Here is a 27,504-nt window from a genome sequence, read left to right on the forward strand (position 1 = left end):
CTACAGGGCACCCACGTTCTCGTAGATCATATCCTCGTACAAGTCCTCGGCATAGATGGGCGAAGACTGCTCGAGAAAGGGCAGGATGCACTGGTGCAGGAACACGTACTGGGCCTGCGGGGTGCAGGGTGGGCAGAGGTGAGTGTGTGGAGGGGCCCAGCCCCACCCAGCCCACCTGCGCCCTCTCACCTCAGTCTGCACCATCAGCGGCCGGCTTCCCCTCATCTTCTTCACATACTGGAAGGGCCCCACGCGGCCCTCACACTCCAGCTGCCGCAGCAGGACATCCAGAGCAATGAAGGTGCCCGTGCGGCCCACGCCATCACTGGGGGGACAGGACGGGGTCAGTCAGGGAACCTGAGGATGGGGTGGGGTCCTCACCTAGGGACCAGGTTGCTGAGCATTTACTCCAGGCTTCCCTGGAAGCATGGTCTCACCAAACTGGCACACACTGCGCAGTGAGTGGCCAGTCCATCTGTGGACCCTCATTGTACTTGGTGATGTCATTTTTACTATTATAACAGTGATGTTCCTCCTTATTCTTTTTTTTTTCTCTTTTGGAGACACCCAGCAATGCACAGGGGTTATTCCTGGCTTTGCACTCAGGAATTACTCCTGGTGGTGCTCAGGGGATCATATAGGATGCTGGGAATCGAACCTGGGTCGGCTGCATGCAAGACAAACACCCTACCCACTGTACTATCGCTCCAACCCCCAACTTCATTATTCTTTTTTTTTATTTTTATATAATTTATTTATTTTTAATTAGAGAATCACCGTGAGGGTACAGTTACAGATTTATACACTTTTGTGCTTATACTTCCCTCATACAAAGTTCGGGAACCCATCCCTTCACCAGTGCCCATTCTCCACCACCCGTAAACCCAGCCTCCCTCCCACCCTCCCCAATCCCATCTCCCCCCCACCCCACCCTGCCACTGTGGCAGGGCATTCCCTTCTGTTCTCTCTCTCTAATTAGCTGTTGTGGTTTGCAATAAAGGTGTTGAGTGGCCGCTGTGCTCAGTCTCTAGCCCTCATTCAGCCCGCAACTCCCTTCCCCCACATGGCCTTTGACTACAATGTAGTTGGTGATCGCTTCTCTGAGTTGCCCTTTCCCCGGAACGTGAGGCCAGCCTCGAAGCCATGGGGTCAACCTCCTGGTACTTATTTCTACAGTTCTTGAGTATTAGTCTCCCACTTTGATATTCTATATACCATAGATGAGTGCAGTCTTTATATGTCTGTCTCTCTCTTTCTGACTCATTTCACTCAGCATGAAACTTTTCATGCCCATCCACTTAACTACAAAATTCTTGACTTCCTTTTTTCTAACAGCTGCATAGTATTCCATTGTATAGATGTACCAAAGTTTCCTCAACCAGTCATCCGTTTTGGGGCATTCGGGTTTTTTCCAGATTCTGGCTGTTGTAAACAGTGCTGCGATGAACATACATGTGCAGATGTTGTTTCGATTGTACTTTTTTGCCTCTCTGGGATATATTCCCAGCAGTGGTATTGCTGGGTCAAATGGGAGCTCAACCTCTAGTTTTTTGAGAATCGTCCAAATTGTTTTCCAGAAGGGCTGAACCAGTCGGCATTCCCACCAGCAGTGAAGAAGGGTCCCTTTCTCCCCACATCCTCTCCAACAGCGGTTGCTTTTGTTCTTTTGGATGTGTGCTAATCTCTGTGGTGTGAGGTGGTATCTCATGGTTGTTTTGATCTGCATCTCTCTGATGATTAGTGATGCAGAGCACTTTTTCATGTGCCTTTTGGCCATTCGTATTTCTTCCTTGGTAAAGTTTCTGTTCATTTCTTCGCCCCATTTTTTGATGGGGTTGGATGTTTTCTTCTTGTAGAGTTCAACCAGTGCTTTATATACCATTGATATCAACCCCTTATCTGATGGGTATTGTGTAAATATCCTTTCCCATTCTGTGGATAGTCTTTGTATTCTGGTCACTGTATCTCTTGCGGTGCAGAACCAACTTCATTATTCTTAGTGATGTCAACATTCAGATTTTTTAGTGGGGAGCCCACATCCTGCAGTGCTCAGCACCTACTCCTGACTCTGTGCTCTGGGAAAACTCCTGGCAGGCTCAGGGGACTCTATGTGGAGCCAGGGATCGAACATAGGTCGGCCGTGTGCAAGGCAAGCAAACTCTGGTCTAAGAGATCTCAACTTTAGTGATGCAACCGGGATTGCTGGAGTGAAAGGGACTAGGGAGTGCCACTCAGTGCTCCTCCGTATTCAGAAGCAGCAGAGGGCCTGAGTGGGTCAAGGTCCTGTCCCCACACAGTGCTCAAGTGACTGAGTGGCAACCCACACAGGAGCCATCGCACAGTGGGAAGGGCGCTGGCCCTGCACACGACTCACTTGGGCTTCATCCCAACTCAGCACCCCATATGCACCCCCTTCATCCCAGCCAGGATTTATCCCTGAGTTCAGAACCAGGGGTCAGCCCCGTACACCGCTGGGTGCACCCCAAAAGCAAAACCAAAAGAGCCATTCCCAAGAGGCGACTTCACTTTGACTGTGTTTGTTTTGGGACCATACAGGTGGTACTCAGAGCTTATTCCTGTCTCTGCACTCAGGCATTACTCATGCTGGTGCTCAGGGGACCATACAGGGTGCTGAGAATTGAACCCGGTCAGCTTCGGGCAAGGCAAATGCCCCACCTGCTGCATTGTCACTCCAGCCCTGAGCTGTGTTTTTATTTTTAAGCATAAGATGTCCTGTTCCAAAGAGAACATTCAGCACATAGACAAACAATGCAGCAAACCCATCTGAGACACTGTCCTCCCCCCACACACACAGGGCCCTGGTGCCTGTGTCACCCTCAGTCCCCAGCTCCTCTTGCTGTTCTGATGCTGGGCTGACCCAGCTGGAAGTCTGCTGGTAACGGTATCAGATACCATGTGACCTTCGGGTCTGGGTCACTGAGTTTAGACACAGGAGGCCTGGACCAGGGTCTCTCCTCTTTCTGGCCAAGCCATGGTGTCACTTCTGCAGGAGGTGGCAGGAAGGTCCTATGCCCAGATGCTACCATCAGGATGGGTGGAGAGGCCATGTGAGGGTCCCAGCCTGTGGAGATCCTCCACGGGACTGTGCTTTGTAACAACAGTTGCACTGTGCTTGTAAATTGCACCATTCTTCGTAATCAACACCTGTGTGCTTCTAAAACAACTCCTAATAAGGAAACAGGATGTCTTGCCACGCCCATAAGCTACAACTAACCTATCAGCTGCAGACACGTGGGCGTAAGCAGGCAGCAAGAGGTATATAAGGGGGGAAGCTGCCTAGCTAGTCGGTTCCTCCTCCTCCGGCCCTCTCTCCTCCTCCTCCTCGTTCCCCCTCATTCCCGTTTCTTCCCCCTTCAATGGAAAGTCCCTGAATAAATCGCAGCAAGAAGGATCTCCGAGTTGCGTGTTTCTTCGCTGGTCGAAGCAGCGCGCGACACCAGCCTAGGCCCCCAGGGCATCAAGCAGGAATGGACTGAACCCAGGGATTAGCTTCCCACCTGGGTCTCACTCAACCCTGGGTACAGGAGCTGGGTGTGAGGTTCAGGCAGAGGGAGCTGGGACTGTCCCCCTGGCACTGCTCTTAGGTGCCCCAGCACCCCAACTCTCCTGGGAGCCAGAGGCTCAGTTTCAGAGGGCGATCTGCATTCCGTGACACTCAGTTCGGAGGCCTGGGATGACCGCTGCACATGTGGATGGCCCTACCCAGCGGGCGACACCCTCTCCAAGCGGCCCCGCTTGGGGGTCTCCCTCCTGCTGGCCCCCGCCTGGCCCCACATGCTCTCCTTCCCTTCTCCATCCTGGCCTGCGCCGGGCCGGCCTCCCTCACCTGCAGTGCACGACTGGCAGGCCGCCCTCGGAGAAACGTTCCAGCTGCTCGCGGAAAAGATTCCTGAATTCCAGCAAGGGGTCGGGGCAGTGGGGCACGCCATGGTCCGGCCATGTCATGTAATGAAACTGCCACACCTCTAGCTTCTTCTGCTCCTGCGTCTGCCGGGAAAGTCCTTGTGGTGGCGACCCAGGGAGGGGCTGGCCACAGGCTGCCAGCTGGATCCAGGGAGATCCAGCCCAGGAACCAAGGGAGGTGCTTGGCAGGGGGCGTTCTGGGAGCCAATCCAGGAGGTTTGGGTCCAGGCCGAGGGTGGGCGGGGCAGGGGAGACTCAGCTAGGAAGTCTGGAGGGCGGGGCTTATGGGAATAATTTCTGGGCGGGACTAAAGGTGGACTCTGGGCCGGACTTGGGAGGTGGAGTTAGGGGATGTCTGGAGGGCGGGGTTTATGGGAATAATTTATGGGCGTGGCTAAAGTGGGTTATGGGCGGGGCCAGGGTGTGTTAGGGGCGTGGCTTACATGGTGGAGTATCAGAGTCCTGATGGTCCAGTTCTCCTTTACATCCTCGTGCTCCAGCGTCACTTGGAGGTGCCCATGGGTGCAGGGCTTGTTGTCCAGTGGCCAATAATGCTCACACTTCACCTGGGGGATGGGGCCAGAAAATAGAGGCCTCCCAGGTTCCATTCTCTCCTGGGCCACCTGCATAAAAGGGCTGAGTTCCTGCAGGACCCCCAGGCAGCTAGGCAGCGCCTCCTTCACAAGATCATTGATTCAGATAGCTCCAGCTGTGCCCGGTGGGCAAGCTCCATGAGGGGTCAGAGGTCAAGGGTCACTCACCCGGCCCGACTCCATGCAATTGGTCAGCATGACCAGGATGTGGCTCTGCTGCTCCCAAACCAGACGCCAGAAATCCTCCACGGTGTGAGGCAGGGGGCCCTGCGTGGCGATGAACTCCTGGGCTTTCTTGAGACCCTGCGGAGTGAGGGGTTAATGGGCAGGTCAGGGCCCCCTCCTGCCCAAGGTCACGGGGGTGCCCGCATCCCACCCCCAGCCTTACAGGTATGAAGCTGGCATTGATGTAGTCGGAGCCTGGTTCCCCAGGGAGCAGCTTCAGGGATACCCGAGCACAGTCATCTAGGGAAGAGGCAGCAATACTGGAGCACAGAGATGAGGCGAGTACCCCCCAGGAGCGGGACCCCATCCCCATGGCAGGACAGAAGTTCCTGGTGTCCCTGGCCAGGACACCACCACGAGGCGCGGCACTCACAAGGCAGCACATTTCTGTATCGGTTCTTGCTCTGGTTTTCTGGAGCCAAGGCCACCGTCTGAAGCGGCTCGAGCTGGTTCTCTTGGTCCAAGAGCTGGGGGGCAGGCAGGCGAGGAGGGTCAGGCCCCACCAAGCACAACCACCTCCCCCATACACAACTGGTGTTCTTGGCCTTCTTTAGTGCCACTGTCTCTAGGTGGGGTTGGTTGGTTTTCTATGTTAGGGCCACACCAGCAGTGCTCAGGGGCTCCTTCGAGCTCTGTGCTTGGGCATCATTCCCAGCAGTGCTCAGGGGACCTATGTACCGGGGTTCTAACCCGGGTCTTCTGAAGGCGAAACCTGTGAGCAGCGCATGGAACCAACTGTCCAGCCCCTTCACTGCTATATTTGCCCCAAATTCAGCTGAAACCATGGCTATGTGCCACTGTCCTGGGGTACAGGGAGAAGTCGGAGATGGTGGAATGGAGAGGATGACAGTGACAGGTGTAAGGGAAGAACAAGCCATACAGTGAGGCTCATTGTTGGGTAGGACAAACCCAGGCCCCATCAGCACTCAAGATCTTGAGGGATCAAAAGATCATCACAGGCCAGAGAGACAGCAGCGTCGGGAGGCCGCTCGCCTTGTACAAGCTAGTTCAACCCTGGCACCACATAGAGTCCTTCAAGCCCACCGCAGTGACCCCTCAGCACAGGGCCAGGTGGAAGCCCTAGGTCGGATAGATATGGCTCCCCAAAGCACAGCCACACCACCAAAAAAGAGAAAAACATTTTCAAATGCATTGTCAGGGCCAGAGAGGTAGCACAGCATGGAGGGTGCTCGCCTGCCATGAGTGCAGCTGAGCCGGCTCAGTCCCAGCACCGCAATGGACTCCCCAAGCGAGTCCCACCAGGAGTGATCTCTGAGCACAGAGCCAGGAGTCAGCCCTGGGTACCCCAGGGTGCCCTGTCCCAAAAAATACTGTCCCAGGACCTGGAAGAATATCTCGGAGACTCCAAGCACCTGCCCTGCAAAAGACAATGCGAGTCTCATTCCCAAGTCTAGCCTGTGCCCACAGCCTCTCTCGGCCGTCCAGACATCCCACAGCAAGAGTGTGAGCCCACAGAGGTGAGACCCCACAATTGCCTCAACTAAGAGTGTTTGGGTGCCATGTCGGGCCTTATCTCTCTGGTGAGGACAGCGTGAGTGTCCAATGCCAGGAGGGCGAACCTCGGGGAGCACCTGCAAGTGCGTGACCCCGGTCACTGCAACGACAAGGGCTCAGTGCAGGGTAAAGAATTGAAGTAGACACAGGAGAAGGAGACAGCTTCATGCCTGCGGGTTACTGCCCTCCAGTAGGACGCGTTGCTGCTCCCCACTCCTGCACTGGGGAGTTCAGGCGCCTGTGTCTCCCTCTGGCGCGGGCTCACCTGGTAATCCTCTGCGAAGCCCCAGTTGCTGTCCTTCTCCTTTCCCCTCACATGCTTGGCGAAGTCTGCAGCATGGATGTCTTTGCGGAAGCTGAAGAGAGGGAGGCAGAGAAGGATCTCGGGACCAAGGGGCTGCTTTCACTCTGTTTCCTACTAAGACCTTAGAAGTGGAAACCTGAGCCTCCTAATCCTGCTCCCCCAACTCCCCTGTGCCCGCCCATCCCTGGCACCCACGGATCTGCTCTGTGGCTACACAGTTTGGCTCGTCTCCTGCTTATCTGCACAGGTGAGGTTGTGCAGAATTCTCTCTCTGAAGTTCCCCTTAGCATCGACCCCTGGAGGTCTGTGGTCAGAAATGACAGAAACCTCCCTGGTTAGTTAATGTTTCCATATGTGTGCATGTGTGTGTGTGGTATGTTGTGTCTATGTGTGGACATGTGTGTGTTTCTGTGTGTGCATGTGTCTCTTTGTGTATATTCTCATGTGTCTGTGTGTGGGCAGGTGTATCTGTGAGTATCTTTGTGTGTCCCAGTGTGCTTGTGTGTTGTCTGTGTGCAAGCATGCATGCGTGTATGTGCATGTGTGTATGTGTGTGTCTATATCTTTTTGTGTGTCATGTGTGTGTCTGTGTGTCTGCGAGTGTGTGTCTCAGTGTGTCCATCATCTGTTTCCATTCATCTCTTTTCTCTTCTTGGCTACGGTGCATAATATTGCCATAAATATGCAGTTGTAGAAGGTGCCTTAGTTGAGATCTGAGATCAGGTCCTTCAGGAGAGACCTCAAAATGGGACTTATGGGCTGAAAAAAATAATGCATCGGCCCACACCTCACCCCACACCATCACCACTGGAAAACCCATCATCCCCATCCCTTAGCCCACCCCCCTCTCAACTCTCCGTGCACAATTTTCTTCCTGGCAGAAAATTGGCCCAGCTCTACAACTGATTTCAAAAGAACATGATGGCACTGAACCTTGCCAAGTAGACTGGTCTGGGCTGAGAACTCTGGGGTCCTCTTGGAATAGGGGTGGCGTTCCACTTCCTGCCTGAAGCAGCAGCCCGAAGCCTCTCTGACACCCTCTCACATAGAATAGCCCAACTCACAGCTGAACCTCCTCACACTGCCAAGACACCAAATTGTTCCAGATCTGTAACTCCTGGGCTGCACGGCAGCATAAACAGCCTGGTGACACCTCCAAATGAAAGACCAGTGAGCCAGTAGGATCACAAGAAATCTGATGGCGTGTTGTACAGAAGCCCACTCAGCTGGCTGATGCTTTTTTTTTTCTTTTTGGGTCACACCTGGTGAAGTTAGGGGTTACTCCTGGCTCCACACTCAGGAATTACTCCTTTACTCTTGGCGGTGCTCAGGGGACCATATGGGATGCTGGAAATAGAACCTGGGTCGGCTACATTTAAGACAAACACCCTCCCCACTGTGCTATTGCTCCAGCCCCCTGCTGGCTGATCCTAAAGGCTCAGGTGACACCAAGCAGCCCAGGAGAGACTCCACAATGACATCAGTAACATCACTGTGAGTGCAACAAGATCACAAACTGCCTGTTATTGATCTAAGGTTTGATGATTCCACTTACTTTTGTGTTGTAGCAAACCATATGAAGTAAATGTGTTTGTCCCTGTAAGGGGCCAGGCTGGGGTGCTGGGTTGGAAACAGAAGACACCAGTGGAGGGAAGGGCACTCTGGTAGTGGGATTGGGACATTTAAGGCGGAAACAACTGTGTTATGAATAATTTGGTAAGTCACAGTGTTACAAAAAAAATTTTTTGTAGGTAGTTTGGGGCCAGCTGTGTAATGGTACAAGTCTAAGACAATTGTGTTGTCTGGGGTTGACCCCAGTTTGATCCTGAGCACTGCACAGGGTCTCCAGAGCCCGCCAAGAGTGACCCCTTGAAAAAAACTAAAGCAAGCCGATGGGCGTGTGCACTTGCGGGCTCTCAGGGCAGCTCTGTCTAACGGCCCGTGTTCAGTGCTCTGGAACCGCTGTGTATGGGCTGGATCGGGACAGCTGTTGGCCAAGGACAGGCGACGGAAGGAAGAATGAGGACCAGGCTGGTTGCTGATTAGTTACCATTTATTCAATCTTCCATCTTTCTCATCTCCCGCACTCCCAGCTCTGTCCTCTCTTTGGATCTACTGCCCCTTGGATTCTCTTGTCTCCCTCCTCCCTCTTTTTCTCTCCCCCTTGCCCCTAGGCTACATACAGCCAGGTAGCAAAATCATCATAAAAAGCTCTTCCTGAGGGCTGGGCATTCCAAAGCCCTTCCTGACTCTTAAGGTGTTTTTCTCCTTTCCTAGTCCAAACACTTATTAACATCTTAATACTAGTTATTTTTGTGTGGACCTAGTAAGAGATGCATTGAGGCTTGCAAGGCAGCTCTCCTGGCAACATCTTGCCACAGACTCAGACTATAGCACTCAGGCCAGATTAATCATTCCTAACCCTAGCAGGGTCCAAATCTAGTTATCACTGTTTGGATCATGACAGCATTTGTCCATGACCAAGCCCTTAACTTATAGTTAAGCATTAGGCACTTTGGCCAGGCCCATCTCGATGCCAGGGTAGCACACAATTCACCGCTTGCCCTGGGTCCGTCTCATCCCTCGGCGGGACCCTGCTTTTGGGGGTGCTAGAAAGTAAGGGCAGCTGAGGCTTAGGTCAAGAGAACAGATGCCCAGGAGGAAAATATCATGTAGAGCCAAATGACTCCCAGGTTACAAAAGCATGGCATTGCTAAGTCTTCCTGTGTCCTTACAAAAAGGACATGGCTCTGAAAAAACTATGCAAAGGACTCAGGGAGAAGAGAAAAACAATATTTACAAGTCAACAGAACACTAAGAAAGAAGCTACAAATAAACACAGAGGAATGGGAGCACTGTGAAGGGAGTAACCCAATAAACCTAAACTACCTGAGGCTATGTTATCCTACAACCCCTAAGCAAGAGCCAGGGCAAGTGCTGAACATCACCAGTGTGGCCATAGAACAAACCAACTAAACCCCTCCAGGGTTCAAGTGACTGCTCAGAGGACTAAGACATGCTGTGCACGCGGGCAGCCCAAGCTCCTCCCCGAGCACAAGGAAAGAGTAGACCCTGGGCACTGCTGAGCGTGGGCAAAAACTAAGAGAAATCAAATCAAGATCAATTAAATTTTGAAAACTCTACAGGGGCCAGAGTGGGTCGGGAACTTAACCTGCATGCAGCTGACCTAGGTTTGATCCTTGATATCGCATATGCCTGAGCCTCAAAAGGAGTGATTCCTGACAGAGACAGGAGTAAGACTTGAGCACTGACTGGTGAGGCCCAAAATAATTTTTGCAAAGGGGGCCAGAGCAACAGAAGAACAGCAGGATGTTGGCCTTGCAGGAACAAGCTGGGATCAATCCATGGCATCCGTATGTTCCCCTGAGCAATGTCATGAGGAATCCCTGGTGCAGAGCTGGGATTAAGCCCTGAGCATCACCAGCTATGGCCCAACCCCCCTCCCCCAGCCAAGCAAACCAGTCCAAGCCTCACAGGCTCTTCCTGCTCTTCCCTCCCCCCATCTGCTAACAGTGGATCAGCACCATCTGGACTTTCATGAGATGTGCTGGCCAGTTTCTCCCTGAGCAACAAATTAAACCCACTGAGCCACCTCCTCCAGGGGCTCCCAGGACTACCCAATGCCAACCCCCCACAGAACAGGCTCCAGAAAACCAGGCACAGCGCCTGAGATCCTCCCACCAGGCATCCCTGTTGCCCACGGCCTCTGTGTCCCTAGAGCCTGGTGCTCCCTCGTGCCCTGTCCCGGGACCCAGTGAGGAATCGACTCTCCCAGGGACTCCTCCGCTGACCTTTGGCCTTATTGTAGCTGAGGGACAATAAAACTTATGGAACAGCCCTGCCTGCAGACGTTCCCTAGAGGCCAGTTTACTTTGCTCCTTCTGTACTTCACTGTCCCCTTGTCCTATTTGCATACTTATCCGTGGGTCCAAGGGCCACTCAGGTCCAAACTCCAAGGGCTACTCAGCATGAAGGACCCCACTGGCACCTCCTTTCTCTGCACACCGCCTCCTGGTTGGCATCGACACAGTACACCGGCGCACACATCTCCCTCTCCGTGGGACCCTCATCCTCCGTCCACCCCAGACACACTTCCCTGAAGTCTGGCCACTCTCGGGTAACATCAGGCATTTGTCCTCGCCCATGTGCTCTGTCATCTGTTCGAGACTCTCCCTGGCGCCATCTTTCACCAAGACAAGCAAACACACAGGCTGAAACATTGTCACACGGACAGGGCCACACTCGAACTCCAGAGAAGGCGGCGAGTAGGCAGCATCAGAGGTGGAGAGAAACCTGCCCTTCTCCATGGAGAATTTCTCCTGCCTCTGATGGCCATGGCCAGCAGACATCCGACAAGGCCAGCATGCCCCTCCCCCTGCTCCAGCTCCTCTCCCCCGTCCCTCCCGGGACACAGAGATCAGATCTGAGAGACAGACCGAGCACTGACCATGTTCTTCTGGCCCTGCCCCACCCCTCTAGCTCTGCTGGGGGCAGCCCAGGGATGTCAACAAGCATCTATCACTTCCTGAGTGCACAGCTGAGCTCCCGAGCCCTCCACATGCAGCCCCCAGAACACTGCCCGTTGATCTGTGGTGACCCCAGACTTGGTTCTCAGGCTGAAGTTCTGGGTGTCACCCTGAGCCCTTTGTCCTTCAAGCCACACACCCTGTTTAGAGTCAATTAGGGGCTGGAGAGAGAAGTGCAGGCAGGGTGTCCTGGGAACGGGATGTTGTGCTGGAAACTTCCTTGTGCAAGAAAAGTACCCAAGCTTCCTGGGTCATGCCTGGTGATGCTCAGCACTCAGGAATTATTCCTGGCAGTGCTTGGGGGACCATATGGGATGCTGTGGATAAATCCCGATCAGCCACTTGCAAGGACAAGTACGAACACACTGCAACAGCCCCAACAAACACATAAATGGAAAAAAAAATTCATGTCTAGAACCTGTGCCTCTCATCCCATTTCTAATCTGTGGTGACCATTTCTGTTGGCATGCTTCCAGAACTTTCTTTCTTTGGCTGTTTCTGGAATGGCCTACAGGGGTTCACTTGTCTCTCCAGAGTCCTCTTAGAACCCCCAAAGTCAGTCCTACGTTACCCCATGGAGCTTACCATGTGTGGGCACTCCTGAAAACCCATGTCCACTCAGCTTCATCAGGTTTCCTGATGTGCTTCAGACACTCATTGCCCTGCTCAGGGCCTTTGCCCCAGCTTGACCCTCGGCCTGGGTGTGCACAAGGCTCCTGTCCTCCCTTCTGGGGTACATCCTTGACCCCACAGGACTGTCTCACTTTCTACTCCAATGCTTGTTGACAGGACTAGACGTCACAGCCCTGTGGGCCAAGTCTCCATGGCGACAGTCGCCTCTGGACAGGATTCCTGACTCATTCCGATCACCCCAGCAGTGTAGCCTACTAAGGGGCTATAAGGGTGCTGGACGGATGAAAGGGCCCAGTCCAGTTCACCTGGTCAGGGTGTGAGGAATGGGCTGTCCTCATTTCAGTGACATCGAGCCCCTCCAACACTTTTCTCCTGGGTTTACCAAGTGATCACACTGAGGCTGTAACCCGGGGAGCCAGCTGCTCACCTGAACACCTGGTTCCGGGTCGCTGGTTGTTTCTCACTCCTCCTGAGAAGGTTGTCAGGAAGAGAACAGGGTCAGGATGGAGTTAGGTCGCCTGATCCTCCCTTGGCCCCCAGGTCTCACCTGCGCTTCAGGAAGAACAGCAGGACGCCTACCAGGGTTATGGCCAGGAGCACCCCAATGACGGATCCGGCGATCACCCCTGGAAAGAGACGTGAGGTGTTAGAAGGGGCATCTGTCTCAGATACCTGCACCCCAAACCTGCGCAGGAGCCACAGGGCAATGGTCACCTTGATAAAGACCCACCTCTGGGGGCTGAAGCAATAGCACAGCGGATAGGGCGTTTGCCTTGCTCGTAGCCAACCCAGGTTTGATTCCCAGCATCCCATACGGTCCCCTCAGCACTGCCAGGGGGTAATTCCTGAGAGCAGAGCCAGGAATAATCCCTGTGACCCAAAAAACAAAACAAAACAAAAAAATCCCACCTCTGCCCGCTGTCCTGGGGCTCAGATTCTTGGAGTCTGGGCCACGGTCCCCCGCTCCCCAGGTAGCCAGGGAGGGACTGCTCCCCAGCAGCCCAGAGTGTGTCTGAGTGGGGACCTGCTACCTCTCCCAGGACAGGTGGGTGACAGGGGGGTATGGCTCAACACCGACACCCAATGACATCCCCCAGGGGAGTGCCCACCCTGAGTGGTGCCCATTGCTGAGGCAGGAAGGCCCATCCTGGCCCCACACACAGCGGCTCCATTTTCCCAGGGGGCCCCTGTTTCAGGCCAAACCTCCCCCTACGGGATCCCTGAGGCTGAAGTTTCCTAAGGCCATGGGGGTTCCCAGCACTGCTCTGAAATGCTCAGTGTCCAGGCGGTGTCCACTCAAGCCCAGGACACCCCATCACTGTGTGGGGCCTCCAGGCATTAGCTGGGCATTACCAGTCCCTGTAAGTGAGTCTTGGGGGGCTGGGTCCCTCCCTTTGCAACCTGAGGCCCAAATCCTCCACGGTTCAGCTATCCAGAAGACAGTGCTAGACATGAGCCCAATCTGAGGCTCAGAGGGTCAGTTCCCAGCCACCAGCCCACGGTCAGTCCCAGAGCAGAGTCCACATCGCATCAGAGCCCCAGGTGCAGTGCTGGACACAGAGAAGAGAAGAGAAGAGGCCTTCAGGGGTTCAAACCAGTTATACATCTGCACCCAACAGTCACCAAGCGCTGCCTGGTGTCCCTTAGAGGCCCAACACCAAGGGAACCAAGCAGCACTGATCCACCAGCCTTTGCCCTGAACCGCTGGCCGATAAAAACCCAGAAAGACCCTCCGGTCTGCTGAACATTGCTTGTGCTGCCCAATAAATCAATAATAGAAAGAGATCTAGAGGGCTGAGCGGGAGCACAGGGCGGGACACTTGTCTGGCACAGGGGACACCCAGATTTTGATCCCAACATCATAGATGGTCCCCCAGCACCACCAGGAGGACTGCCTGAGTGCTTAGCCAGGAGGAGCCTTTGAATATTACCAGGGTGCCCCCCCAAAAGAAGAACCTAGAAAGCAGTGAGGGGACAGTGAGCCCCACAGACTTGTCAGAGGCTCTCAATCGACTGTTCTGAGCAGGCAGCGTGGGGTTCAGGAGCTTGTCTCACACGCAGCCTCTTACCTTGGTCAAACCTGCCTGTTCCCTGAGACCACCAGGAGAGGCCCCTGGGCCTAGAGTCAGAGTAAGTGCCCCTGAAACCTCCCTGAGACCTTGTGACTCCCATCGGGCATCTACGCAGAGAAATGAGACATGGGAACACACACACACAATGCACTCACACACACAGACACAGGAATGTATGCACACACACAGGCATGCATGCATGCACGTATGCACATACATGCACAAACACAAATGCATGGAACACATGATGCATGCACACACACAAAAGTATGGACAAACACGAATACAAACACACAAATGCATGCACACATGTTCACGCACACACATGCATAGCCACATATACACATATGAATGCACATGCACACACGCACACACGTGCATGAGAGAAAGGGAACTGCCTACCTCTCCCTGCACTGCAGGAGCAAATGGGGGTGTTCCCTGCAAGGAACAATATTGTAACAGACGCAATGAAACATGGATCCTCCTTGGGGCTGGAGCGATAGCACAGCAGGTAGGGCATTTGCCTTGCATGCGGCCGACCCGGGTTCAAATCCCAGCATCCCATATGGTCCCCTGAGCACCGCCAGGAGTAATTCCTGAGTGCAGAGCCAGGAGTAACCCCTGAGCATTGCCAGGTGTGACCCAAAAACCAAAAAAAAAAAAAAAAAAAAAACATGGATCCTCCAGCTGGGTAAAGCTTCACCTGGCCCAGGACAGAAACTGCACGTCACATGGTGCAGCATCATGTTGGGGAAATGTCCCAGGAGGTCGGAGCGAGAGACACATGGTGGACTGACATGGCGGCGGCTAGAACATCAGCACTGACATGTCCTTCACGGAGTGAGAAGGAGGATGTTCAAGATCCGGCCAGTGTCCTTCCCGGCTCTGCAAATATATGGATGCACTGGGCCATGGACACTAAGCAGCTGAACTGTGTCGTATGTGAGCTGCCTCGGAAAAAGTGGGTGTTTAGTTCTGGGTTTTGGTTTGGAGTCACACGTGGCAGTCTCAGGGCTTACCCCTGGCTCTGCACCCAGGTGTCACTCATGGCAGGGATCGAGGGTTGAGCACCCACACAGTCCCCGAAACACTACCAGGAGAGACACCGGAGAGAAGGCAGGAGTCCTCCCTGAGAACTCCAGGGCTCATCCCCAAACCAACGGGGGGGATTTATGCAGGAAACAAACAGTCAAGGTGGTTGAAAGTGATTGTGAGACACCCACGAGGGCCTGGAGGAACCCACAGAATGTCACCCTAGTTCCTGCCCCTCTGGCTCTGCTCACCTACACTCGAGGTGTTACAGGTCACAGAGGGCCCTGGGGCCACCATCCCATCCCAGAAGGTCTGGACGCTGGCGACATAGGAGCGAGCCGGCTGCAGTCCCCACACGGCCACTTCCCGCTCGCAGGAGGAATTGTCCAGGGAGATCCGCTGCCCGTTGACCTCCAGCAGGAAGGTCTCAAAGCCGCCCCGGGGACATAGAGAGGTCAGGGCCAGCCCGTGGCCCCCAGAGGCGCTGGTGCAAGAGGAGATGCGGACGGGGTCTGGGGCTGCATGGGGGAGACAAGGGAAGTCAGAGGGGCCATGACAGAGGCTCCACATCCCCTGCTTCACCACGGTGGGGGGGAGTGCAGATTCTGACAGCCCCCACCCTGTCCCTCCCAGACCCCCGGGTCGTGTCAGAAACTACAGCTCCCCTGAGGGGAGTGTGCTCCTCAGGACAGGGGTCAGGGGTTGGGGCCCAGTGGTCCCCTCAGGGCTCAGCAGCCCTAATCCCGCAGGCATAGGAGGCGCTCACTCACCTGTGGAAGCTCTGAGGCTCCGTGTGGCGCTGGTGACATTGTTCCTCTCTGCCCTCACGCTGAGGTTGTACAGAGTCCCGGGTTCGAGGCCCTCCACCCTATAGGGGGTGCCATTCGTTTTCTCCTGCTGGCTTTGTGCCCCACTGGCCCACTGGACCTGGTACATGTAGAGCTGAGCGTGGGGGTCACTGGGAGCCTCCCAGCGCAGTGTGATTGAGTTGTTGGTTTGTGTTTCGTTGTGGAGATTCATGACCTCATTGGGAGCTGAGAAAGAGAGAGTTCTAAGGGTCCCGCACTTCAGAGACCCCAATACCTGAGTTTGCTCACCAAAGCCTTTCTGTTACCATGACCCTACCAAGAGGGCTGGATCTGTGTATCCAGAGGGCCCCACAGACCCCTGCCCGGGAGCCCAGCTAAGCTGCCCGCAGGAGGCGAATCATGCTTGGGAGCCGGCTTGGAAACCGGGGCCTTCTGACCCTGCTCTGGCGGCAGGAAGGGTCAGAGCTGAGCATGGACCGGCTCTGTCTGCCCGCCCGCACAGCCCTGTCTCCTGACCGCAGCTGAGCAGGAAACCACGAGGAACGGTTGGGAGCAGAGCTGCCAGGGGACAGGCTCTGCCTGTGTCATCAGGTCCCCCCTCCCAGGCACAAGCCGTTCTGCTGTATATGTTCAGTTGCCAGTGGTTTGGGTCTTAAATGTGCCATTGGACCCTGTAAGTGTAGTTTCGTGAGTCTGGCCCCTCAGGGGCATCCCAGCTGTGGATGATGGTGCTGGTTTTCTGACTCAGTACCCCCAGTGTCCTGACAGGGTGTGTGCTGGGAACTGGGGAGAAGGACCATGTCGGAAGGGAAATAGGGGGACTGTGGGGATATGTGGCTCTAAAGAGTCCAGCAAAGCCCTTCGTGCCTCCACTACAGATACAAATCAGAGTGTGACCTCATGCACCCCCACACCACAAAATCGACCCAGATGCAGGATGAACTAGTACCAAGATGTGTCTGTCACCCAGCCAGTGTCAAGAGACACCTTGCTCTTCCGGCCATGGTGAATAAGGAGGGTTTTCACCCAACACTCCACAGAGGCCATGGCCATGATCCCAACGTCCAGTTCTGGCCCAGGCCACCCAGAGGCAGAGTGGGACGGGAGCCTACAGGGCGTGACCCCGAAACAAAAGAAGCAAAATAGGGACCAGAGAGGTCGTACAGTCGGGAGGGCATTTGCATTGCACTGGCTAACCCAGGTTCGATACCAGGCATCCCGTATGGACCCTCAATACCGGCAGGAGTAATTCTTGAATGCAGAACCAGGAGTAACCCCTGAGCATCACTGGGTGTGACCCAAATATCAAAAACAACAACAGCAACATCAAAACACAAAAGGAGCAAAATAATGGTGGTTTCAAGAATATTATGAACTAGAGCAACTCAATATAAAAGTACTCAGCACACAGCCATAGTACAGTGGAGAGGTGTTTGCCTTGCATGTGGCCAACCCAGATTGGATCCCTGGCATCCCTTCTGGTCTCTGAGCACCATTGGGAGGAATTCTCAGTGCACAGGTGGGAGTTGCCCCAAGAATTGCTGGGTGAGTCCCAAAAGACCAAGAAAACAAACCCAAACTAAAACTAACCAAAACAAAACTCTTTTTTAATAAAAATCATCACTGAACACAGAGCTGCCCAGCCTGGGAGACAGGCAGCAGGGCTCCTGCCCATCCTGGATGTCCCTGTTTATCCTGCAGGCCCACTTGCCACATCATAGCAAGGGTCTGTGCTGGGTCCTGAGTGTGGTGACAACTGCTCTGGGTTCCGATCCCCTTCTGCCTTGCACATGCACAGCCGGGCTCTCACCTGTGGACGCAGTGACGTTCTCTGCTGTGCTCTCCTGACTGCTGCTCACCGCAAACACTGAGAAACTGTACTGAGAGGCGGGCTGCAGGCCCTCCACCTTGTATGTGGTGTCCGTGATATCTGTGACATCATGTTCAGTCCACTTGATACGGTAGGTGTAGGCAGCGTTGGCTGGGCCCTCAGGATCCTCCCAGCTCAGAGTGACGAAGCTGGTGGTCTGGCTCTCAGCCCTGAGGTTTCTGACAGGGTTGGGGTCTGGGAATAGTGAAGAAGGACCAAGTCAGCATGGAAGATCCTGGTCAGTCGGGGCAATTTACCCTCTGAAGCACCACCAAATGCCAGTCCCTGCATCCACCACTGTCCTGCGAAAAGGTCCGAGTAGGAACCCCTGCACCCCAAGACACCAGACCTGCTCAGAGAAGCTCTCACTAGCAGCCCCAAGCAGCATCTGCCTTCTGTCATACTGTCAGGGGGCCTGTTCGCCATGCTGGGGGCTCTAGTAACAGACAGTGCCCACACTCTCTCCATTGAGTCTGCGTGGACAGAAGCGTGCCAGTGTCCAACACAGCCCAGGCCTGTGGGAGCCTGAGGAGGCTGGAGCCCAGGCAGATTCTGGCTTCGACCCAGAAGAAGCAAATGTGTCATTTTCCTGGACCTCAATTCAAACAGCCACAGGTAATCTGGTGGGATTGTGCTGGACAGGGTTGAGGTGTGGAGCAGGGGCAGAGCCTCAGCGCATGGGCTGAACTCATCGGAAACAGAAGCGTCTGATGGTCAGAGTGTCCATAGTGGTCAGGGCCGCACACCTGGTCTCCCCTATTGGGCCCTGCTTCATTGGCATTGCAGTGTCGGACCCAGGCTCGATCCCCAGCATCTCATATGGTTCCTCAGCACTGCCAGGAATAATTCTTTTTTTTTTTTTTTTTGCTTTTTGGGTCACACCCAGCGATGCTCAGGGGTTACTCCTGGCTTTGCACTCAGGAATTACTCCTGGCAGTGCTTGGGGGACCATATGGGATGCCGGGGATCGAACCCTGGTCGGCCGCGTGCAAGGCGAATGCCCTACCCACTGTGCTATAGCTCCGGCCCCCAGGAATAATTCTTGAATGCAGAGCCAGGAGTAACCCCTGAATATCGCCAGGTGTGACCCAAAAAGCGAACAACAACAACAACAACAACAAAAGAGCAAAGTAATGGTGTTTTCAAGAATATTATGAACTAGAGAAACTCAATATATAAAAGTACGCAGGGGCCCTGCCATAGTACAGCAGAGAGCTGTTTGCCTTCCATGTGGCCACCCAGACTGCATCCCCAGCATCCCTTCTGGTCCCCTGAGCACCATCGAGAGGAATTCCTCAGTGCACAGGTCGGAGTAGCCCCGAGAATTGCAGGGTGAGACCCAAAGAGCAAAGAAATCAAACCCAAACCAAAACTAACCAAAACAAAACTCTTTTTAAATAAAAATCATCACTGAACACAGAGCCGCCCAGCATGGGAAACAGGCAGCAGGGCTCCTGCCCGTCCCGGATGGCCCTGTCTATCCTGCAGGCCCACCAGGCACATCATAGCAAGGGTCTGTCCTGGGTCCTGAGTGTGGTGACCGAGTGCTGACAGCTGCTCTAGGCTCCGGACAATTTCCGCCCTGCACACACTCAGTCAGGCTCTCACCTGTGGACGCAGTGACATTCTCTGCTGTGCTCTCTGACTGCTGCTCACCGCAAACACTGAGAAACTGTACTGAGAGGCGGGCTGCAGGCCCTCCACCTTGTATGTGGTGTCCGTGATGTCTGTGACATGTCCGGTCCACTTGATCAGGTAGGTGTAGTGTGTGCTGGTCGTTCCCCCGGGGTCCTCCCAGCACAGACTGACGGAGCTGTTGGTCTGGCTCTCAGCCGTGAGGTTCCTGACAGGGTTGGGGTCTGGGAATAGTGGAGAAGGACCAGGTCAGCATGGAAGATCAGGGTCTATCAGGGCATATTTTACCTCTGAAGCACCACCAAATGCCCGTCCTTGCATCCATCACAGTCCTGTTAAGGTCCGGGTGTGAACCCCTGCACCCCCACACCAGACCTGCTCAGAGCAGCTCTCACTAGCAGCCCTGGGCGGCATCTGCCTTCTGTCCCAAAGTCAGGGGCTACTCCGGGCTCCGGGCACAGCCAAGGCAATAGTCTCTCCACTGACTGTGCGTGGACAGAAACATACCCCGTGTCCAGCACAGCCCAGGCTTGTGGGAGCCTGAGCAGGCTGGAGTTTCTCCCAGAATCTGGCTCCGACCCAGGAGCAGCACATTAGTCATTTTTCCGGAACTCAATTCAAGTGGCCACATGTGGTCTGGTGGGACCGTGCTGGACGGGGTTGGGGTGTGGAGCAGCGGTGGAGTATCAGCACAGGGACTGACAGGCTGAGCTCATCGGAAACAGAAGAGTCCGATGGTCAAAGTGTCCACAATGGCCAGGCCGCACACCTAGTCTCCCCCACTCTGGTTATGTTGTTTATTCTGGGAGTCCCACTGTTTTGACTCCTTAGCCAGGGCTAAATGAGACCCCGAGCGGTCGCCCATATACAGCTCCTCTGCTTCTGAACAGCCATGATCCCAGGGCCACAGAAACCAATCTCGGAATGCAGCGGCTGCTAGCAGAAATACCTCTGGACTTAATACCAGAATTCCAAATCTGGGCTGCCGCTTTCGTGACCGTGAATCCTCATATGCTCTTTTTTACCAACAATAGAAAACATACAATCTTATGATGCCATTCCAACAGGTCTGACTGTTGGGGGTAAAACTCCAAATAATGGTAGTGAGTCTCCTGTCAAAAATTGAATGTAATCAAAGTAAGGAAAGAATAAAGTGAAAATCATCTGCCACACAGGCAGTGGGGGGGGGTATGCTGGGGTTATTGGTGGTGGAACATGTGCACTGGTGAAGTGATGGGTGTTTGAGCATAGTATGACTGAGACTCAATCCTAAAAGCCCTGTAACTCTTCTCATGGTGACTCAATTAAAAAATAAATTTAAAAAAATAAAAATAAGAAAAAATAAAAGTACTCAGAGGCCCAGCCATAGTACGGCGGAGAGGTGTTTGCCTTGCATGTGGCCAACCCAGATTGGATTCCTGACGTCTCTTCTGGTCCCTGAGCACCATCAGGAGGAATTCCTCAGGGTACAGGCAGGAATAACCCCGAGCATTGCTGGGAGAGTCGAAAAAGTCAAGAAAACAAAAACAAACCAAAACAAACCAAAACTTTTTCTTTTCTTTTTGGGTCACATCTGGAGTTGTACAGGGGTTACTCCTTGCTCATGCACTCAGGAATCACTCCTGGTGGTGCTCGGGGGACCATATGGGATGCTTGGAATCAAACCTGGGTCTGTTGCTTGCTAGGCAAATGCCCTATCCACTGTGCTATCACTCAAGTCCCAAGAAAACTCTTTAAAAAATCATAAATTAACGAAGACCTGCCTGGCCTGGAGACAGGCAGCAGGGCTCATGCCCATCCCGGATGGCCCTGTCTATCCTGCAGGCTCACTTGGCACATCATAGCAAGGGTCTGTCCTTTGTCCTAAGTCGGTGACCGAGTGCTGACAGCTGCTCTAGGCTCCGGGCACCTTCTGCCCTGCACATGCACAGCTGGGCTCTCACCTGTGAAATTAGTGACAATCTCTGCTGTGCCTCCTGACCATTGCTGACCGCCCACACACAGAAACTGTACTGAGCTGTGGGCTGCAGTCTGTCCACCATGTATGTGGTGTTCATGGTGTTTCGGGTCTCATCTGTGCCATCCGGTCGGGTCCAGTTGACCCAGTAGTGTAGGATACATTGACCGGGCCCTGGGGGATGTCCCAGAGTGATGGGGCTGCTGGTCCAGTTCCCAACCCAGAGGTTCCTGACAGGGTTGGGGTCTGGGAATATCGGAGAAGGACCAAGTCAGCATGAAGATCAGGGTCAGTGAGGGCATATTTAGCCTCTGAAGCACCCACGAAATGCCCTGCATCCACCACTGTCCTGAGAAAGGTCCGGGTGGGAACCTCTGCTCCCCCACACACCAGACCTGCTTCTGTTGTTTGTTCTGTGGGGTTCCACTGTTCTGGCCCCTTAGTCAGGGCAGCTTGGGGAGAGGCACACCACAAGATTCTGCTCTAGAAATCACCTCATCCCTCGAGATTGCAGCCTGAGCTCTGCAGCTGGGAAACACGTTAAGGACTGAAGAAAGCAGAGCTGCAGGCATTGCTTCACATGGAGGTGACCCGTGTTCAAGCCGCAAACCTCATGCTGGCTCCAGAGCCCTCTGAGAAGTGACCTCTGAGCTCAGAGGCAGGATTAAGCCTGAGCACTATGGGGCATGCCTCCAAAACAAAAGAAGCAAAATAGGGGCCAGGAGGTAGTACAGTTGGGAGGGCGTTTGCATTGCAGTGGCCGACCCAGGTTTGATCCTCGGCATCCCATATGATCCCTCAGCACTGCCAGGAATAATTCTTGAATGCACAGTCAGGAGTAACCCCTGAGCATCGTCCGCTGTGACTGAAAAAGCAGAAAACAACAATAACAAAACACAAAAGGGGTAAAATAATGGTGTTTTTGAAAGTAGATAATGGGCCAAACATGATGACCTCTCAGTGTCTGGTTTTCAAGCTATAAAGCCCAAAAGTAGAGAGAGAGTATGGAGAATATTGTCTGCCATAGAGGCAGGGGGAGAGTGGGAAAGGGGGGGCATACCCAGGATAGTGGTGTTGGGGAATGTGCACAGGTGGAGGGATGGGTGTTTGATCATTATGAGATTGTAACCCAAACACGAAAGCTTGTAACTATCTCATGGTGGTTCAATGAAATTTAAAATTTTTTTTTAAAAATAAAATAATGGTGTTTTCAAAATATTATGAACTACATGGGGCTGGAGCGATAGCACAGTGGGTAGGGCGTTTGCCTTGCACACAGCTGACCCAGGTTCGATTCCCAGAACCCCATATGGTCCCCTGAGTACTGCCAGGGGTAATTCCTGAATGCAGAGCCAGGAGCAATCCCTGTGCATTACTGGGTGTGACCCAAAAAAAAGCAAAAAAAAATTATGAGCTAGAGCCACTTAATATTAAAGTACTCAGGGGCCCAGCTATAGTACAGTGGAGAGCTGTTTGCCTTGCACATGGCCAAACCAGATTGGATCCCTGGCATCCCTTCTGGTCATTTAGCACCATCAGGAGGAATTCCTCAGTGCACAGGCACGAGCAGCCCCAGAATTGCCAGGAGAGACCTAAAGAGACTAAAAAAACAAACCCAAGCAAAACTAACCAAAACAAAACTCTTTTTTTTTTAAATAAAAATCATCAATTAACACAGAGGCGCCCAGCCTGGGAGATAGGCAGCAGGGCTTATGTCCATGCCAGATGTCCCTGTCTGTCCTGCAGGCCCACTTGGCACATCATAGTGAGGGTCTGTCCTGGATCCTGAGAGTGGTGACCGAGTATTCACAGCTGCTCTAGTCTCCTGTGACCTTCCACCCTGCACACGTACCACCAGGCTCTCACCTATGAATGCAGTAATGTTCTCTGCTGTGCTCTCCTGACCGTTGCTCACCGCAAACACGGAGAAACTGTACTGAGAGGCGGGCTGCAGGCCCTCCACCTTGTATGTGGTGTCCGTGATGTCTGTGACATCATGTGCAGTCCACTTGATCGGGTAGGTGTAGGCAGCGTTGGCTGGGGCCACGGGGACGTCCCAGCTCAAAGTGACGGAGCTGTTGGTCTGGCTCTTAGCCGTGAGGTTCCTGACAGGGGTGGAGTCTGGGAATAACGGAGAAGGAAAAGTCAGCATGGAAGATCCTGGTCTGTCAAGGCATATTTACCCTCTGAAGCACCACCAAATGCCCGTCCCTGCCTCCACCATAGTTGTGCGAAAGGTCCGGGTTTGAACCCCTGTACCCCCACACCAGACCTGCTCAGAGCAGCTCTCACTAGCAGCCCCAGGCAGCATCTGCCTTCTGTCCCACAGTCAGGGGCTACTCCGCCCTGCTCAGGGCTCTGGGCACAGCCAAGGCTTTATTCTCTCCACTGACTGCATGGACAGAAACATGCCCAATGTCCAGCACAGCCCAGGGCTGTGGGAGCCAGAATGGGCTGGAGCCCCTCCCAGAATCTGGTCCGACCCAGGAGAAGCACATTAGCTGTTTTCCTGGACTTTAATTCAAGTGCCTACACGTGATCTGGTGGGTTTGCGCTGGACGAGGTTGGGGTGTGGAACAGGGGCTGAGCATCAGCACACGGGCTCATGGGCTGAGTTCATTGTAAACAAGAGTCAAATGGTCACAGTGTCCACAGTGGCCAGGGCTGGGCACCTGGTCTTCCCCACTCTGGTTCTGTTGTTTGTTCTGTGGGATCCCACTGTTCTGGCCCCTTAGCCAGGGCTATCTGGGGAGAGAAACACCCCAAGATCCTGCTCTAGAATCCACCTCAGTCCCCGAGACTTCAGCCTGAGCTCTGCAGCTGGGAAACACGCTAAGGGTCGAGGAAAGCAGAGCGGCAGGCGCTGTTTCGCAAAGGGGTGACTCGTGTTCAAGCCTCACACCCCACCTCAGAGGCCTCTGAGAAGTGACCCGAGTTCAGAGGCAGGATTGTTAAGCCTCAGCACTATGGGGTGTGGCTCCAAAACCAAAGAAGCAAAATAATGGTGTTTTCAAGAAGAATATGAACTAGCGCAACTCAATATAAAAGTACCCAGAGTCCCAGCCATAGTATAGGGGAGAGTTGTTTGCCTTGCATGTGGCCAACCCAGATTGGATCCCCGGTATCCCTTCTTATTCCCAGAGCACCATCGGGAGGAATTCCTCAGTGCACAGGCAGGAATAGCCCCGATCATTGCTGGGTGAGAATCAAAAGCCAAGAAAACAAAAACAAACCAAAACTCTATTTTTTTTCTTTTTGGGTCACACATGGCATTGTACAGTGATTGCTCCTGGCTCATGCACTCAGGAATCACTCCTGGTGGTGCTCGAGGGACCATATGAGATGCTAGGAATCAAACCTTGGTCGGTCGCTTACTAGGCAACACCCTACCTGCTGTGCTATCACTCCAGTCCCAAGAAAACTCTTTTTAAAAAAATCATAAATGAATTAAGATCTGCCTAGCCTGGGAGACAGGCAGCAGGACTCATGCCCATCCCTGTCAATCCTCGGCATCCCATACGCTCCCTCAGCACTCCCAGTTGTAATTCTTGAATGCAGAGCCTGGAGTAACCCCTGAGCATCGCCGGGTGTGACCCAAAGAGCAAAAAACAACAACACCATCAAAACACAAAAGGAGCAAAATAATGGTGTTTTCAAGAATATTATGAACTAGAGCAACTCAATATAAAAGTACGCAGGGACCCAGCCGTAGTACAGCAGAGAGCTGTTTGCCTTCCATGTGGCCAACCTAGATTGGATCCAAGCATCCCTTTCTTGTCCCCTGAGCACCATTGGGAGGAATTCCTCAGTGCACAGGTGGGAGTAACCCCTAGCATTGCTGGGTGAGACCAAAAAGCCAAGAAAACAAACCCAAACCAAAACTAACCAAAACAAAACTCTTTTTTAATAAAAATCATCACTGAACACAGGGCTGCCCAGCCTGGGAAACAGGCAGCAGGGCTCCTTCCGTCCCAATATCCCTGTCTGTCCTGCAGGCCCACCAGTTACATCATAGCAAGGGTCTGTGCTGGGTCCTGAGTATGGTGACCGAGTGCTGACAGCTGCTCTAGGCTCCTGTCACCTTCCGCCCTGCACACTCACAGCCCGGCTCTCACCTGTGGACGCAGTGACAATCTCCGCTGTGCTCTCCTGACCGTTGCTCACTGCCCACACCAAGAAACTGTACTGAGAGGCGGGCTGCAGGCCCTCCACCTTGTACGTGGTGTCCGTGATGTCTGTGACATCATGTGCTTGATCTGGTAGGTGTAGGCAGCGTTGGCTGGGCCCAAGGGGTCCTCCCAGCTCAGAGTGCCGGAGCTGTTGGTCTGGCTCTCAGCCATGAGGTTCCTGACAGGGTTGGGGCCTGGGAATGGTGAGAACAAGATCAGTGCAGGGGACCAATCTGTCCCTGTCCCTCCCACTCTCTCTCTCAGTTCCACCCTCCTCTGCTTCCCACCAGAGTCCTCTATTTTCCCGAGTCCAGGACCCAGGACCCAAGTGGCACCTCAGCACGGCCCTGTCCTCAGAGACTCACCAGCTCTGGCTGCTGTCCAGATGCACAGACCCTGAGGGAGTAGAGGGGACGGTCACAGCCCTGTCCTGTCCTCATGCTGTGCCCCATGGCCCACCCATGGGATCCCCTCCTGAGGCTGATCCTAAACAACCCCCTTCCTGTGAGAGTGTAAGTGTGAGTGTTGCACGAGAGTGTGAGCATGTGTGTGTGTGTATACTGAGCCTTGTGATACTGTGTGTTTGTGTGTGGGAACATGTGAGTGTGAGTGTGTGTATGGTGAACCCTATGATAGTTTGTATGAGTGTGGGCCTGTGAGAGTGTGTGTATGAGTGTGTCTGAGTGTGTCGATGTGTCAGTAGTGCTGTGGGATTGAGGCGGGACTCCAGGGACCCAGTGGCTGCTTCACTTAAACGCCCAGAGATGAAGTTAAAGGTTTCATGTCCTGACACAGCCTTGGGGACCAAGGCAGGACAGGGAACATCAGGTCTGAGGGAAGAAGCTGGGGGCCCAGACCCATCAGGAAAGAGGCTTAGACTCATGGGGCTGGGGGTGAGGGAGGAGGGTATTAAAGGATGAACTACTGAGTCTAAGACAGGAGGGTTTGGGTCTGAGGAGGAGGCAGGGTGGGGAGGCAGGGCTTCCTGTCTGAGGGAGCAGGCTAGCATGTATCCCCGTCTTTGCTGAGGAAGCTTTACCTCTCCTCTGGGAAATCCTGTGTCCCCAGTGGTACCTGGTACCCTGGGGATGGTGTCCTGACATTTCCTGACTTTCCCCCTCCCCAGAGCAGCCTCCAGCCCTGGGTATTGTTCATGTCCTCTGTCATGCGCCAGAATCCCAACAGTGACCTCAGATCAGGGTTGGACCCCACAGCATCACGGCCCAGAGCCCCCGGCCCCTGTCAGTGGGGTACACTCACCAGCAGCAGCACCAGGTGCCCCCAGGCCCAGCGGCCTCCACCAGCGCTGCCCATGGCTCCAGACTGCTCCGGGCACCCGGTGTCCTGCCCCAGCCTCCACCTGCTGGACTTTCCCCAGGGCAGATCCAATCAGGAGGAAATGGCGGCCCAGCCCCACCTCACCTCCCCATATATGATCCTGACCCCCAGTGACCACCCAGGGGCCCAGCCATGCCCCCCAACCTGATTCCGAGTCATTTTTTAATTTGGGGTTGGGGGCCATGCCTGGCAGTGCTTTCTGATCTCCCCTGGTGGGGCTCAGGGACTCCCCTGTGAGGTGCCGGGCATGTCAGCTCAGTCCAGGCAAGTCAGGCTCCTTCCTCTGTGCTCTCTTGGCCCACGCGCTGATCCGTGCCGGCCGCTGCCCACCAGGCAGAGACGCCTCAATCCAGGGGCTGCCTCCCTGCTGGAGACTACACAGACTCCGACTGGAACACAGAGGACCTGGTGTCCCAAAGCAATCCCTGGGGTCCTGGGATGCCCATGCAGCTCTTACAGAGCAGCAGCTTCACTGTAGCCCCCACTGCCCCTGTCATAACCCCCAAGCCAGATGCACCGTCCTCTGACCCCTGACCTCTCCACCGTGAGGTCAGTGCTGATGTCGTGCCAAGTCTCACTCAGAGTCCCCTACACAACTTCGCCTCACCTGGACCCGATCCCTCCTCCATGGGCTGTTTCGGCCCTTCCCGAGTCACTAGGAGAGATGCGCAGGCAGCCAGGGGTCTTAGGGTCCTCAGACACCGACACCAGAGGCCACATGTCCCCACCCGGTTCGGCATGCTTTGTAGCTATGCTCTCGCTGTTGAGGGATGCAGAGCCCCCACTGTGTCGTCTCCCTTCTCCTGCTGCAGGTGTCTCGGGAATCGTGGTGCCAGTCTCCTCTCGGCTCGAGGGATGTGAGGAGCAAGGCACGTCTCTGC

General features: G+C 54.1%; 1 protein-coding gene across 1 annotated transcript; it reads right to left on the reverse strand.

The window, feature by feature from the left end:
• LOC129406863 (receptor-type tyrosine-protein phosphatase H-like) lies at positions 1 to 26,599 on the reverse strand. Its single transcript, XM_055146483.1, has 18 exons — positions 26,546 to 26,599; positions 25,651 to 25,681; positions 25,232 to 25,372; positions 23,022 to 23,237; positions 19,171 to 19,383; positions 17,465 to 17,719; positions 15,616 to 15,879; positions 15,097 to 15,363; positions 12,289 to 12,367; positions 12,169 to 12,210; positions 6,523 to 6,613; positions 5,116 to 5,209; positions 4,906 to 4,982; positions 4,686 to 4,820; positions 4,368 to 4,490; positions 3,848 to 4,008; positions 190 to 325; positions 1 to 114 (listed from the first exon to the last, which is right to left on the reverse strand). The coding sequence occupies exons 1-18, from the start codon at positions 26,597 to 26,599 to the stop codon at positions 1 to 3; spliced, it is 2,493 nt and encodes an 830-aa protein (XP_055002458.1).
• Between the last annotated feature and the right edge of the window lie 905 nt (positions 26,600 to 27,504).

This window comes from Sorex araneus, chromosome 8 (assembly GCF_027595985.1).
Source record: "Sorex araneus isolate mSorAra2 chromosome 8, mSorAra2.pri, whole genome shotgun sequence".
Lineage (NCBI taxonomy): Eukaryota > Metazoa > Chordata > Mammalia > Eulipotyphla > Soricidae > Sorex > Sorex araneus.